Here is a 12,493-nt window from a genome sequence, read left to right as displayed (position 1 = left end):
TCAAACAGAAAAATACATGCCAACTTATTACACTTTGAAAACCAGTCATCATCGGATAAGCAGTTAACTTGCTTCTTAAGCAAAAGGCTTTTTCCTATGGAAACTGTTCTGCTGATTGTGTATAATATACATATACCTCCCCTAAGACTACTTATGCCCTGAAGGACCTACTGCATGTCTATTACCCTTACTCACAGAACATGCTTTTCCAATTATCTTTATAAATACAACACCACATATGAGCACCTGGAATAAATATTACACCATTTGTATACGAGAAACGATGATCTAAAAGATCTGCCATTAAAATATGTTTTATACATCTTTCTCATCCACTTTTATTTCTTTTTACCAGCAGATGATCTGACATACACAGTAAATATGTATTGTCTGAAAGGCTATGTTTCCTTCTTTTTATTAAAAAAGCACTAGTAACCCCTGCCTCAGGCTGGAGTGAAAGATGGAGAGGATGGTCTGATGCTTACAGTACTAGCCTAAGATATGATAGATGTACATGGGAATCCATACTCTGCAACACTCTTCCTCTGGGATCTCATGCAAGTCATTAGTTTCAGGTCTCCATCAGAAAAAGAGGGATAACATCATTTCCCTACCTCACACCAGTGCTTTACAGATACATACATTAAAGACTGTGACATGTCCAGATACCCCTAGCAATGGGACCATAAAAATACTTTCATTAATCAGATGGTCACAGGCCTTGCTACAGCAGGGCAGGGAGGAAATATTTGTCCCCTGCTGCCTTTCTGCCTCTGGAAGGAGAAGGAAGAGCAAGAACAGTCTGCGAGGAGGGGAGACTGCAAAGGACTCCTGTCCTGCCCATTTAGCAGCCAGGCTGCCCAGGCAGGGAGGACAAGGGTCCTCCACACAACAGGGCAAAACAATGTCTCCACTCCTAAGCACAGAGAATTCAGTCATGGACCTTCAAAGGGGACTCTTCAATTATAGCCTGAACGGTGGTACCAAAAAAAGCTGAACTTCAAGTTAACTTCTTACTAAGTGAGGTACATTCAAACAAACAGTATGTAAATCCAGTGAAAGGCCAATGCTGTTGTGCAGGCTCAGCAGACAATAACCTCAGTGGGATGATTGGTCTAATTGAGGGTTGCCAGCATGAGACTCAGTTCAGAACTGACTGAGTAGCACTGCTTTTTTCTCCATCTACGTGATTATAATAGCAGAGATGCTTGATCCTAGTTGGGAAGATGATTCCCACCAAGCTTCCACCTCTCAGAGCTTTCTGGACTACTAGGACAGTGAGGTTAATGCATAATTAAGCATGTGTGCTCTTAAAGCCACAGAATTCCTCACCTGTAGAGAAGTACAGAGAGCAGAGAACGCTCCAAACGCTGATGCAATCTGTTACATTTCAACACTTTCACTCAATGAGCAAAATGGAGCCAAACACATACTGTAAATTATATTAGAGTATTAGCCTGGCTAAGATGTTTGGCTAACATCCATATTTGTGTATCAACATAGGTAATAAAATGATCAAATAGATCTTCTGAGACCACCTTAGCCTAACACAGTCCATCTGCAGTAACATGCCATGGATATAGCATGCTGTCTTCTAATCTATCTGGGGAAATATTTCGTTAACAGAATTACATTTCAGGTTCGTTTGTGTAAAACCGTATATTTAATTGAAGTATTACTTGTTTCGACTCCAGCCATAACTGGGATAATATCCAAGCTTCAGTCTTATCCAGCATAAAACGTGCAGCAGTAATGCATAAAAGTGTATAATATACACTTAACTAAACCATGCAAGGTTTTACATGAACTGCCTGGATGGAAGAACATACGCTTGCCTTTTACTGTTTAATAGCCATATTTCTGACATGATAGCAAAGTCTTTCTTTACCTATTGTTGACCCTTTAAATATCACAAAACAAGCTGAATCTCCATTATACTCATTGAAAAAAAAATAAAATTATGAAATTTTCTTCTGCAATGCTCTTGTAATGCTTTAAATTGTTAAATCTTACTTTTCCCAGGTAGATGCTACACAGGAAAAAGGAAATGGTGATACCATTTTTGGCATATGCAGTCTTTTCAAAGGAAAATAAAGGCGGACATCGACCTGCATCTGCTTTTACTCCAATTGCCTTAAAAGCAAGAATACACAACTAAAAAAATGGCTAACCTCTCAAAATCGATGGATGACTTGCTTTATTTGAAACAGCTGAATAAATAACACCCTTATTATATTGTATCAACATAGTGTACCTGGTAGGCTTTCAGCAAAGTAGCAGACAAGCAGTTTGCTCTATGGGATTGATTATTCATCCAAGGAGGACACTGAGTTACTATTATAAAATATCTCCATCCCTGGAGTTATCACAAATGTATGAGTTCCCAAAATTAAGCTGGTCATTCAAACACTGAAAACCCTATTGCAACTTTAATTGTTAAACAGATTGCAATGGGGGAGACTTCAAAAAAATCAATGCCACTGTGTGCCCCAGCAGCAGTGGTGTTTCCTGCATCCTCCTATGGGCTCGTACTATGTGGTGGGTCTGTATTTCTTCCACTTCTGCCTTTGTTTAGAGCTCAGTGATGGTGCTGGGCCCTCTGGTGCTAATCCGGCAGATACTTAAGTGCATGCTTAAAATTAAGGTATGCGAGTAGTTCCAATTGCCTTCAAATACAGGAAGTTAAGCAAGTGATTAAGTGCTTTGCTGGAGTGATGCCAGAGTGCTCAAAAGAGCACAAGATCCCATTCTTTATTCTCTATTTGGAAAGCTTCTCCTCATGTTTAATTTAATGGAAAGCAATGCACAAATGATAACAACTTCACATTTATAGACCTCTAATTAATCTACTTAAAGGCCTCACTTCTGAGCACTTCCCTATCTTACAACATACATACCTGGTTTAAAAAAAAACAACCAAACTAAAAAGGCATTACCACTGGTTTACAAATGAAAAAAAGTATGCTTAGAAAATCTAAGAGTAACTTGTTTGAAAGCATCTCAGTTAGGGATCCTCAAAGTGCAGTTCATGAGTCAGCTTTCATCTCTGAAGAGCCCTGCTATGGCTACATCCCTTGAGCATAATGACATTCATCTGCCATAGAGCACTTTGTGAGGCCTTATCTGATGTTCCTCTGCTAAACGACCTTCACAAACAAAACTCTAGCAACTCCTGGTCTTTTAAGTGATGCCATTTCTGAAACAGAAACAAAAACAAAAACAACCCCAAATGAATGTAATGCTTTACTTTTCTTTAAGACCTACGCTTATAGAGGCCAAGGGACAAACCTGGGAAAAGGGTGTACCCACTGCAACAGCAAATCCCCTTGGTACCTAAAAGCTAAGCATGAGGCTCCAGGAAAGGAATTCTCTGTGTCCTTCCCTGTCCAATGCATGGGAGAAAGTGGAGCCCTTGCATCCATGACACCGCATACAAGACCCTGGACCTCTCTCATCAGAGCCGTGAAGTAGCAGCTGTGTCTGAAGCTCTCTACTGAGTGCTTCATGAGGTGGGTTCAGAGCTGAAAATCCTTTCTTGGAGCTAGGAAGCAAAGAAGAGGGTGGCCTGGAGGTTGGCCTCTGAGATGGGAGCAGTGTAGCCACAGTTCTTGTCGCTGCTCCTTCAAGTATCATTTTTCCCTCTCAGTATCTTCCAAAGAAAAATGGTTAGGTGACTGTGTGAAGCGGTGACTGAAAACATCTAATTCCTATCTCATAACTAAAAACTCAACCCAGGTGACTGTAATGAGGGCCTCTCTTATTTCCTGTTTTGTAGTAGCATGCTTTTTTCTCTTTTGGCAGCAAAATTTCTTCACTTCAGTGAAGACTTCCACTCAGTTGCCTATGACCTGACCTGTTGTACTCCTTAATAATGATAGTTTTATACACTAAATTCTAACAAAATTATTCTATCATCCTGCCCTCATTTCAGTCTACCTCTGTATCATTTCCTATCGTTTTCAAGTGGCACCTTTCAGCAGGGCCATGTTAGTTTTTTTCCAAGCATTTTTCAAAACTACAAAACCGCAAACATTCTCTACTGATATATGCTAAGAGTAACCATGATGAAGACTTCAAAGGTCTTCAAGCCTGCAGTTTTGTTTTCATTGAACAAAGAAGTATACTGAAAAGTTGTGTTTTAAGTAGAGCTTAATTGTCTTGTAGAAATCTGAACGTTGAGAGTCCCCAGTGAATGACAGACAGCACTCCTGCTCACAAAATATTTTAGTCTAACAGCTGTAAAATTATTTGTTGCCAGTTAATAGCTCATCTAGCCATTTTAATATCACCTAAGCATTCAGCCAACAGTAATCTAAAGATTGCAAATACAGACACAAAAGGCTCTGTGCCATTTCTCCCACTGCTGAATTACAGGATACGGCTTTGTTACAGAAGTTAGTGTCTTCACATTGTGCCTTAGAGGCTCTAGCAGAAATATTATACATTTAGGCTCTTGGATGAGCCTAGCACTCCCTTTCCGTCCAGTAGATATTTGCCATTCCATAGAAATCCAAGAAAGAACAAAAATCCATGGAGAGCTTATCAATGAAATATGGATTGGATATCAATCTCCAGCTACCCCAAGCCTCTGTCAACAAATAATCTTAATTCATGGAGTGCAGCAATCTTCACATTCAGCAGGAGACACGTTCTAAGCAGTTGGTTTCTGAAATTAACTTGACAGCAGTGAAGGCATATCTTCTAACCACAGGGATGGACACAGGGGAAGAACAGCTATTTCTACATGCATCGTTTTGACTATATGGTCATTTAAATGGCCAAATCTTACATCTCATGCAGATTTGCTCCTATGTAGTGTTCTTATAATGAACAGCACCCAATGGAGCATTTTTCAAGTAAAGCACCACTAACAAGCTGCTTTTTTTGATTGTTGTTGTTGCTGCCATTGTCGAAATTGCTGTTTTTCCCTGTTAGCATGAAACAGATCAGACTTCATCTTCTCAATCTACAGCTGAAATGAGAACAGCATTCCCCAAATCAAGAGCCAACAGAAAACATATAATCAAGAAAAACAACTGCAGAAAAGATAAGTTATTTTAATTACCTTCAGAATTATACAGGGATTTGCTCTGGTGTACATTATAATCCCATTGCTTTGCAGGGTTCGCAGACGGAGAGCCAACTTGAATTCCTCTTTCTTGCTGTTTTCAGAAACACGGTATTTAATGTAGCTATTCCCAGCAAAGCTAAGGGAAGTATGGCCTGAAATAACCATTTTGAAAAGACACATGTTCTTTTAGTGACACATGAAATAATTCCTCAACTGTCAAGTTAATAAAAAAAGTTACAGAGCTAAGAAGAATGTCTAGGAAGAAATAAATAAAACCCAACTTTGATGAAAAAAAAGCTGGCACCTACTATAAAAACATATTGTATTTTTTTGTAATTTATTTTTCAGGGGATGGAGGAAACCTCTATTTCTCCATACCTATAAAGAAGAGAGGTTTCTCCAAGTATTCAGCATTTTTAATGTTATACATCCCTGGAGGCACCTATCTTGCCTCACTGACAACAGAGGGAGTCAAAGACGACCATGTTTGTACATCAGGAAGTTGAGATATGGGTACAAAGTGAGGTGTGGACAGATGCCAGACAAATCCTTGCAATGAGTTCCTTGCAACCACTACCCAGGACCTCAGTGATACAGGTCAGTATCTGCTGTGTTTTCATCAGGGGAATAGCACAGGTCCTCTGACATGTAGCCCTGAAGTCAACAGAAAGCTCCACTTCATCGACTTTCCATCTGGCTCTTTGTATCCCAAGGAACAACACAGCTGCAGAGAACTAACAAATGTCCTGAAACTTTCTTCTTGGGGTGGTGTAGTGTTTTCATTAATAAAGACTGGAATGTCTGTTGTAAGCAGAAGAGTTAATTATAGAGCTGTGCCCATGGCAGGAAAACATCTGGCATAACAGTCTCTAGGAAAAGTCTTGTTTTCTCAGCAGCCTGCTTTACCGATGTGGGATTCAACTGAGCCAGTGGGAATTTCCCAATGGAAACTGGATCATGGTCTTCGTACAGTCCCATAGCCAAATATTTTACAGGGCTTTAAACAGATGCGCCAAGTGCCAGCGCTGAGAAGGGTTAAGCAGTACACTTCTGTTGACTTCAGTAGCACCTCTACCTACAGAATGAGAATGGCAGCACTTTGTTGTTCAAGTATATTCCTCTTTACCGCTGTGACATGCACCTGAGCACTCGCCAAGCTTTCCTGGTGGGCACTGACAGATGAATGGTCTCCGGTTAGCTTCATACCCCACACACTGCATGTCCCCTGGACATGGCTTCTCCAGACAGGGATCGTTAGACCCTGGGCAGAGTCCTCCTGCAAGAAGTTAAAATACTGTCAGGGATACAGAGTGTAGAGCATCATCTTCAGCAATACTAGAGTAATGAAAGACAATTATTGATCTCATGCTTCAGTACAAAGAATGGCTTAATAAGAATAAATTAAAAAAACCAAAAACCTTCACAGAGGATAAATACTTGGCAAAACTGTTATGGTTCTTCTTCAAAGTTTGTCCTAAAACCCATGGCAATGTATTATAAAAGCCAACTGCTATGAACAATAATTGCTTTATATTTGGTGGTGTGACTCTCAGGCCTTTCATTTTCTCATAAAGCCTCCTGTGCAGGAGATTTAGAGATATGAGAAAACAAATGACTTGAAGCTATGCACTCTTTTTGCCTCAACACATCCATGAGAAGAAAATTTAAGGAGACAGAGTTCCCTAGGAGATAAAATAAGAAAAAGCCATTCCTGGGCTAGAGAGTGACAGCTGGGCTTTTCATCCTCACACTGCACAGGACACTCTGCCAGCCTGACCGTACAGCATAGGCAAACTTGCTCTGTTCCCATGTTCCTCACAACATCTCTTTGATCTCGCATCCCACTGTGCACCTTGACCAGGCTGCCAAAACCTGTCCTCCTTTCTTCTGGATGTGACTACACAAGTCTCATTGCATCTGGAAGTGGATTACTTGCTCTGGACACTAAGTACTCAAAGTGAAGAAATTTTGAAAATCAACAATAAAGTATTTCTTGACACTACCTAATTGAAGAAAGAAGCAGCTTAATATTCTAAATAATCAGTTGCAATTTATAAATTGGGCAAAACATCCATGTCCTTTGGTATCTGGGAAGAGCATAATTTGGATAAAATTATTTTGAATGCAAGTGTCAGCTCTTTCCTAAATATCTTTTATCAGTATGGATATCTTGACCAAGAACAGGTGAATCCAGAACTACCACTAACTTCATAAGGAAAGTAATTTGAAGGGACAGATGAATACTGAGATTTAAATTTGCTTAAAATACGTGTGTGACAGAATTGCACTATGGTTCTTCAAAATCCCCCAAAATTCTTAACGTCTATCAAGCTGAGCATGTCAAGGGCTTAGTTTGAAGCTTGTCAATGTCAAAGGAACTTCTTGCATTCCATGGGGTTTAGCTAAAACTTCTAGGTAACTTCTAAAAGTTTCTAAATAAATCTGTTTTGATTTCCCTAATCTTAAAAGACTTGCAAACACTGTCTACAATACTGCAAAACAGGATACAACTATTGATGCTTAATGCATGAGTTCTCAGGAATATACAACTTTCACAACAGTTAGCCTTTTCTTGGTTGCAATGGGGAACTTGGTAGATGCGGGGTCAGCTTCTAGCCTTGGACATCTGTGTGTGACTGCTATGAAAGTAGTCTTTAAGTGCAAGGAAAAAAGCACTCCTGCCCTTGCTTCTGTTGATTTGCAGCCAGAGCTTGAACAGAGTGAAAGCCAGTTGCTGGGAGTGGACTGGAGTGTCTTGTTTTGCTTATCCAATTCATTTACTAAATATGTGCAGGTGATGATTTTAACAAAAAAAAGTCAGCACTTTCCTACCCATCACCTTCTGAATTTTGGCAGTTCTTGTTTATTTCAGGACCCTTATAATATTCAAAAACTACTTTATTTTTGGAGCATACATATTTTATTTACAATTTATAAAGGAAGAAATCAACCTGTCACAGAATATATCTCTGAAAGTAATGAAAGAAGGAATCTTACTGCTCTCACACTTTAGTAAGAGCCAAGAAGAGCTCATAGTAAGCATCACTGAAATTGCCTGGCACTGTAAGTATTTTCTGGATAAAGAAAAATTACTACTGTAGGTTTCAAAGCGGACATGGGCTGACTACAAATACAGCAATGACTGTAAATGTCTTGCTTGATGTATAGCACAGTCAATTTAATCTTTAACATCCTCCCCTCCTTTGTCAAACATTTGTTTGAGAGGTCTATGCAGTAAACGATTTACAATACTGCCTGTAGCCCTGTTAGAAAATGATGCATGGCAATCTTTATTAATCACTTTAGTAGGTACCATTAACAGGAATAACAGCTGCAATATACAGCCACATTTAAAGTCTCAGAGAATCAAGAAATAAATGTAATTTAATAGGGTTCTGCATCACAGAACTATATTCTGTTTAAATGTAAAGTCTGCAGATTTTAACAGAGAATATGATGTTTTCCATAGCTTTTTCTCTTTTGTTTTCTTTTTTAGAAAAAACTCCACCTCATTCTTTGGAATTCAATGGCAAGTAACAATTATTTCTGAAATTATAATAGGTGGTTAAATATTCTATAGTCTCCCTTGTATTTTCTACTTGGGTGTTTTGCCTATTTTATTTCCCTCTTATGTGACACACTGCATTCTGCTGTATGCAGGACATAGCTCTTCTCTGAACACACTTAAACCTTTTGTGAGGCTGTAATTCAAGTAAGCCTCTGCGTAGCTGACAGACAAGTCATTTGGACTAAAGCCCTACAGCTCGTCAGAGTGCAGCAGAAAGGGGCGCTGAGATCTCCAAATGTGGCTCCACAAATTTTCACATCTCTAACCTATGACTGCATCTTTGTCATGAAGCAATAAATGAATAGCTTACTTTGTTATCCAACTCTAACAGTTTTTTTAGCTGATTCAAACTGATTTGTACTTCAGAGTCATCCTTCCCCAGTCAAAAAATATATGGAAAGGATCTAACGTGTTCAGTGCAACTGTGGCAATACACTAAAAAACTGCTTATCCTGGCAGGCCAAGAATACTACTGGTAAACTACAAGCAAATCAACTTTTTATTCATCCTACTGCAGCAGGATTTCATAGCTGTCACAAAAGTTTTAAAATATTCAGACTTGGGAGAAGAATTGCTTTATGACTGTCTGTATGGTTATAAGTACATAAGCTACAAATCTGCATTACTGCATTGCCTCAGCTAACATGCATTTTCAGGCTTGTTTCACAACTGTGCAGGGCAAAATTGTGAAATTGTTCAAGGTTACTTTGTCCACATCAAAGATTTACAGCCAGAGTTTCAATAAAATTATTCTAATGTTGCACTTCCACTCTAAACAGTCTATTTACTATCCAATAAGAGATTCAAGAAATATGAATTTGAATTGATCTCTTTTTTTTTCTGTAGGCAAGTCCTGACAATCCATGGCATTCCCTTGAAACTCACATTAGTATTAATAAAGCTGTTCTCTACAAGGTACCACAGAGACACATGACCTAGTGTCAAGGAGTGCATGACAAGAAAAGGTGTAATAGACCTACTTCATTTTGACAGATCATCTTCAGTTTAATTCTCTAAAAGAATGTAAAAGTATTACAATCTCCCTACTAGTATACTGAGGAAGATTGCAAAACTAGACATTTATTTAATTCCTGTCCACCCAAAGAAGGATCTCTTGCAGGAATTTAAATAGGTTTTGAAAATTGAGTGCTTCAACCATTGTAACTTGAGCCTTGAGATATTTGGTGTTTTTCTGTAAACATATTCTCCTGAATCTGTATGAAAATGTCTGTTTCTCTGGCTTGCAGAAAAAAGCTGGAAAGTCAAAGTCTCAGAAAGCAAATAAAACAAAGCTCCAAACTGTTACATTTAAAACAGTCTAATACGTACCATAATTTCAATGGTAATTTGTTTCTCTTTTCGGAACATGGTGACCAAAGCAAAGTATTGTAAGCAAAAAGTTTATCGTATACATATAAGTGCAGATACCAAAAACTTGTTTCTGCACAAGTAAACTACGGATTTCAGTTAGCTCAAATACACCTGGAAAACTGTGTGACACACAGTATGTCCTAATGAAACAGATTCTCTTCCAGTTTTAGAAGAACTGAGACATTTGACCTCTTTCAACCACTCCTCGATCATAACTTCCCTTAAGACACCTTAAGTGATAGATGAGCAGTTCCCACTCGCCGTGATTCTACAGTCAAGCCTCCACTTCACACTTCAGCTCTCTCAGGTTTAACACAAGATGGTGCATTCTCAGTGTGGGCCTTAAAATGGGGGATATTCTCAGGGAGAAACAGCTCTCCTTGCACAAGTGCAATATTAAAAAGACTACAGCCAAATCAAATCTGTGTAATTTATGTACAGTTCTCTCCCAAGCACAGACAGGACAACTCAAGGCTCACTAGTATGTGTGTGATTCCATGAAAACATGGTGTTGTACACATAGGGATTGAGTTCCTGATGTCTAATCCTGCAAAATACACAGGAGTCTTTAAGAGCAGTGTGTGCTCTTTGAAGCTGAGGACACAAACCACCTCTGAAGATTAGGTCCTGTATTAACAGGAGATCATCACAGCCTGTGATTTCCTTTTGTCAGAACATTCACAGAATGTTGGAAGTGTCGCTATATAAAGTCTGAATTGCCTGGTTTCATAAGAAAGTGGTCCAAGACTGCTATTCATTTGATTAAATAATGTGGATGTGTGTCTGCACTTTTGCTGAACACTTCTGGGTCTATGAGAAAAATTCTTTCAAACTATTAAGCCAGAACAGTATTAAACACTTGAAATGAAATTCATCTCATCTAACTCTAGGGCATGATTCATCCGACTGATTTTAGACATCTAGGGAGAGACGTATCACATCATTAAAAATACCTCATTCTTTCTACTGTCTGCAAATGGGACCTGGAGTGACCAGCTCAGATGTAGATATATACCCACATTTGTCAAACACAGAATCACAGAATGATAGGGGTTGGAAGAGACCTCTGAAGTTCATCTAGTGCAACCCTCCCTCCCAGAGTAGGATCACCCAGAGAAGACCACACAGGAAGATGTTCAGGCGGGTCTTGAATGTCTCCAGAGAAGGAGACTCCACAGCCTCTCTGGGCAGCCTGGTCCAGTGCTCTGTCACCCTCACAGTGAAAAAGTTTTTCCTCATGTTTAGGTTGAACCTCCTACGCTTCAGTTTGTGGTCACTGCCCCTTGTCCTGTTGCTGGGCCCAACCGAGAAGAGTCTGGTCTCATTCTCCTGATCTCCACCTTTAGATATTTATAAACATTTACGAGATCCCCCCTCAGTCTCCTCTCCTCCAGGCTAAACAGACACAGGTCTCTCAGCTTTTCCTCATATGGGAGATGCTCCAGTCTCCCCGTCATCTTAGTGTCTCTATGCTGGACTCTCTCCAGTACTTCCGTGTTCTTCCTGAAACTGGGGATCCCAGAATTGGACACAGTATTCCAGATGTGGTCTCACCAGGGCAGAGTAGAGGAGAAGTATAACGTCCTTTGACCTACTGGCCACACTCTTATTAATGCAACCCAGGATGCCATTGGCCTTCTTGGCCACAAGGGCACATTGCTGGCTCATGGTCAGGACTCTCTGGTCCTTTTCCCTTGAGCTGCTCTCCAGCAGGTCAGCCCTCATCCTGTCCTGATATATGGGGCTGTTCTTCTTCAGATGCAGTACTATACACTTGCCCTTGTTGAATTTCATTGAGTTTCTCCCCGCCCAACTCTCCAGCCTGTCCATGTCACACGGAATGGCAGCACAGCCTTCTTCTGTGTCAGCCACTCCTCCCAGCTTTGTATCCTCAGCAAACTTGCTGGAGGGTACACTCTGTCCCATCGTCCAGGTCATTGATGAATATACTGTATAGAGCTGGACCCAGTACTGACAACTAAAGATGATTTCAATCCAGCCCTCTCCTATAAACATCTTAATGTAACCTCACTTTTATGGGATTATAATGCAGAAGAACTCTATAGCAAAGTAGCTCCAACAAAACCTGCTTCTTCCCTGTATCTTTGTCTGAACACAAAATAATTACTTTGGATCATGAAAAAATAAAAATACGGAGTAGAATTTTGCTTCTGAAGAATGAGACTGTCATGAGGAGTATTTTACATGAACAAATTTATTCTAGTCCTCCTATCTTTACTTCCCAGAAGCACCGACAGATGTTTGCATACCTCCCGTCATGTGATGGGAGATTGGTAATTGCATAGCCCCTATAGCCACACTCAAACAAACCCCAGTTTGTTACATTATTTTTCATACAAACACAAGCAGATGAGCCAGAAATCTAAGGAGACAGTCCATTATTGGAAAGCTCTTTAGTTCAATTTTATTGATTTTTAAAGGCTTAGATTGATGCACCTGAACTTTCGAACTTACCCTTCCAG

At 39.7% G+C, this 12,493-nt stretch overlaps 1 protein-coding gene across 1 annotated transcript in view; it reads right to left on the bottom strand.

Annotated features, from left to right (window-relative positions):
• Positions 1–12,493, bottom strand: part of LOC104540724 (protocadherin Fat 3-like) — a gene marked incomplete at its 5' end in the record, with an annotated part of 64,550 nt that overhangs the window by 25,333 nt on the left and 26,724 nt on the right. Inside the window, 3 exons of the mRNA XM_010184590.1 lie at positions 2,014–2,133; positions 5,066–5,223; positions 6,198–6,347. Of these exons, the coding sequence (XP_010182892.1) occupies positions 2,014–2,133; positions 5,066–5,223; positions 6,198–6,347 (428 nt within the window). The remainder of the gene's footprint in view (positions 1–2,013; positions 2,134–5,065; positions 5,224–6,197; positions 6,348–12,493) is intronic.

This window comes from Mesitornis unicolor, unplaced genomic scaffold (genome assembly GCF_000695765.1).
Source record: "Mesitornis unicolor isolate BGI_N332 unplaced genomic scaffold, ASM69576v1 scaffold5725, whole genome shotgun sequence".
In the NCBI taxonomy this organism is placed as follows: domain Eukaryota; kingdom Metazoa; phylum Chordata; class Aves; order Mesitornithiformes; family Mesitornithidae; genus Mesitornis; species Mesitornis unicolor.
The sequence above is the reverse complement of the archived record's forward strand: the minus strand, read 5'-3'. Positions and strand labels throughout refer to the sequence as shown.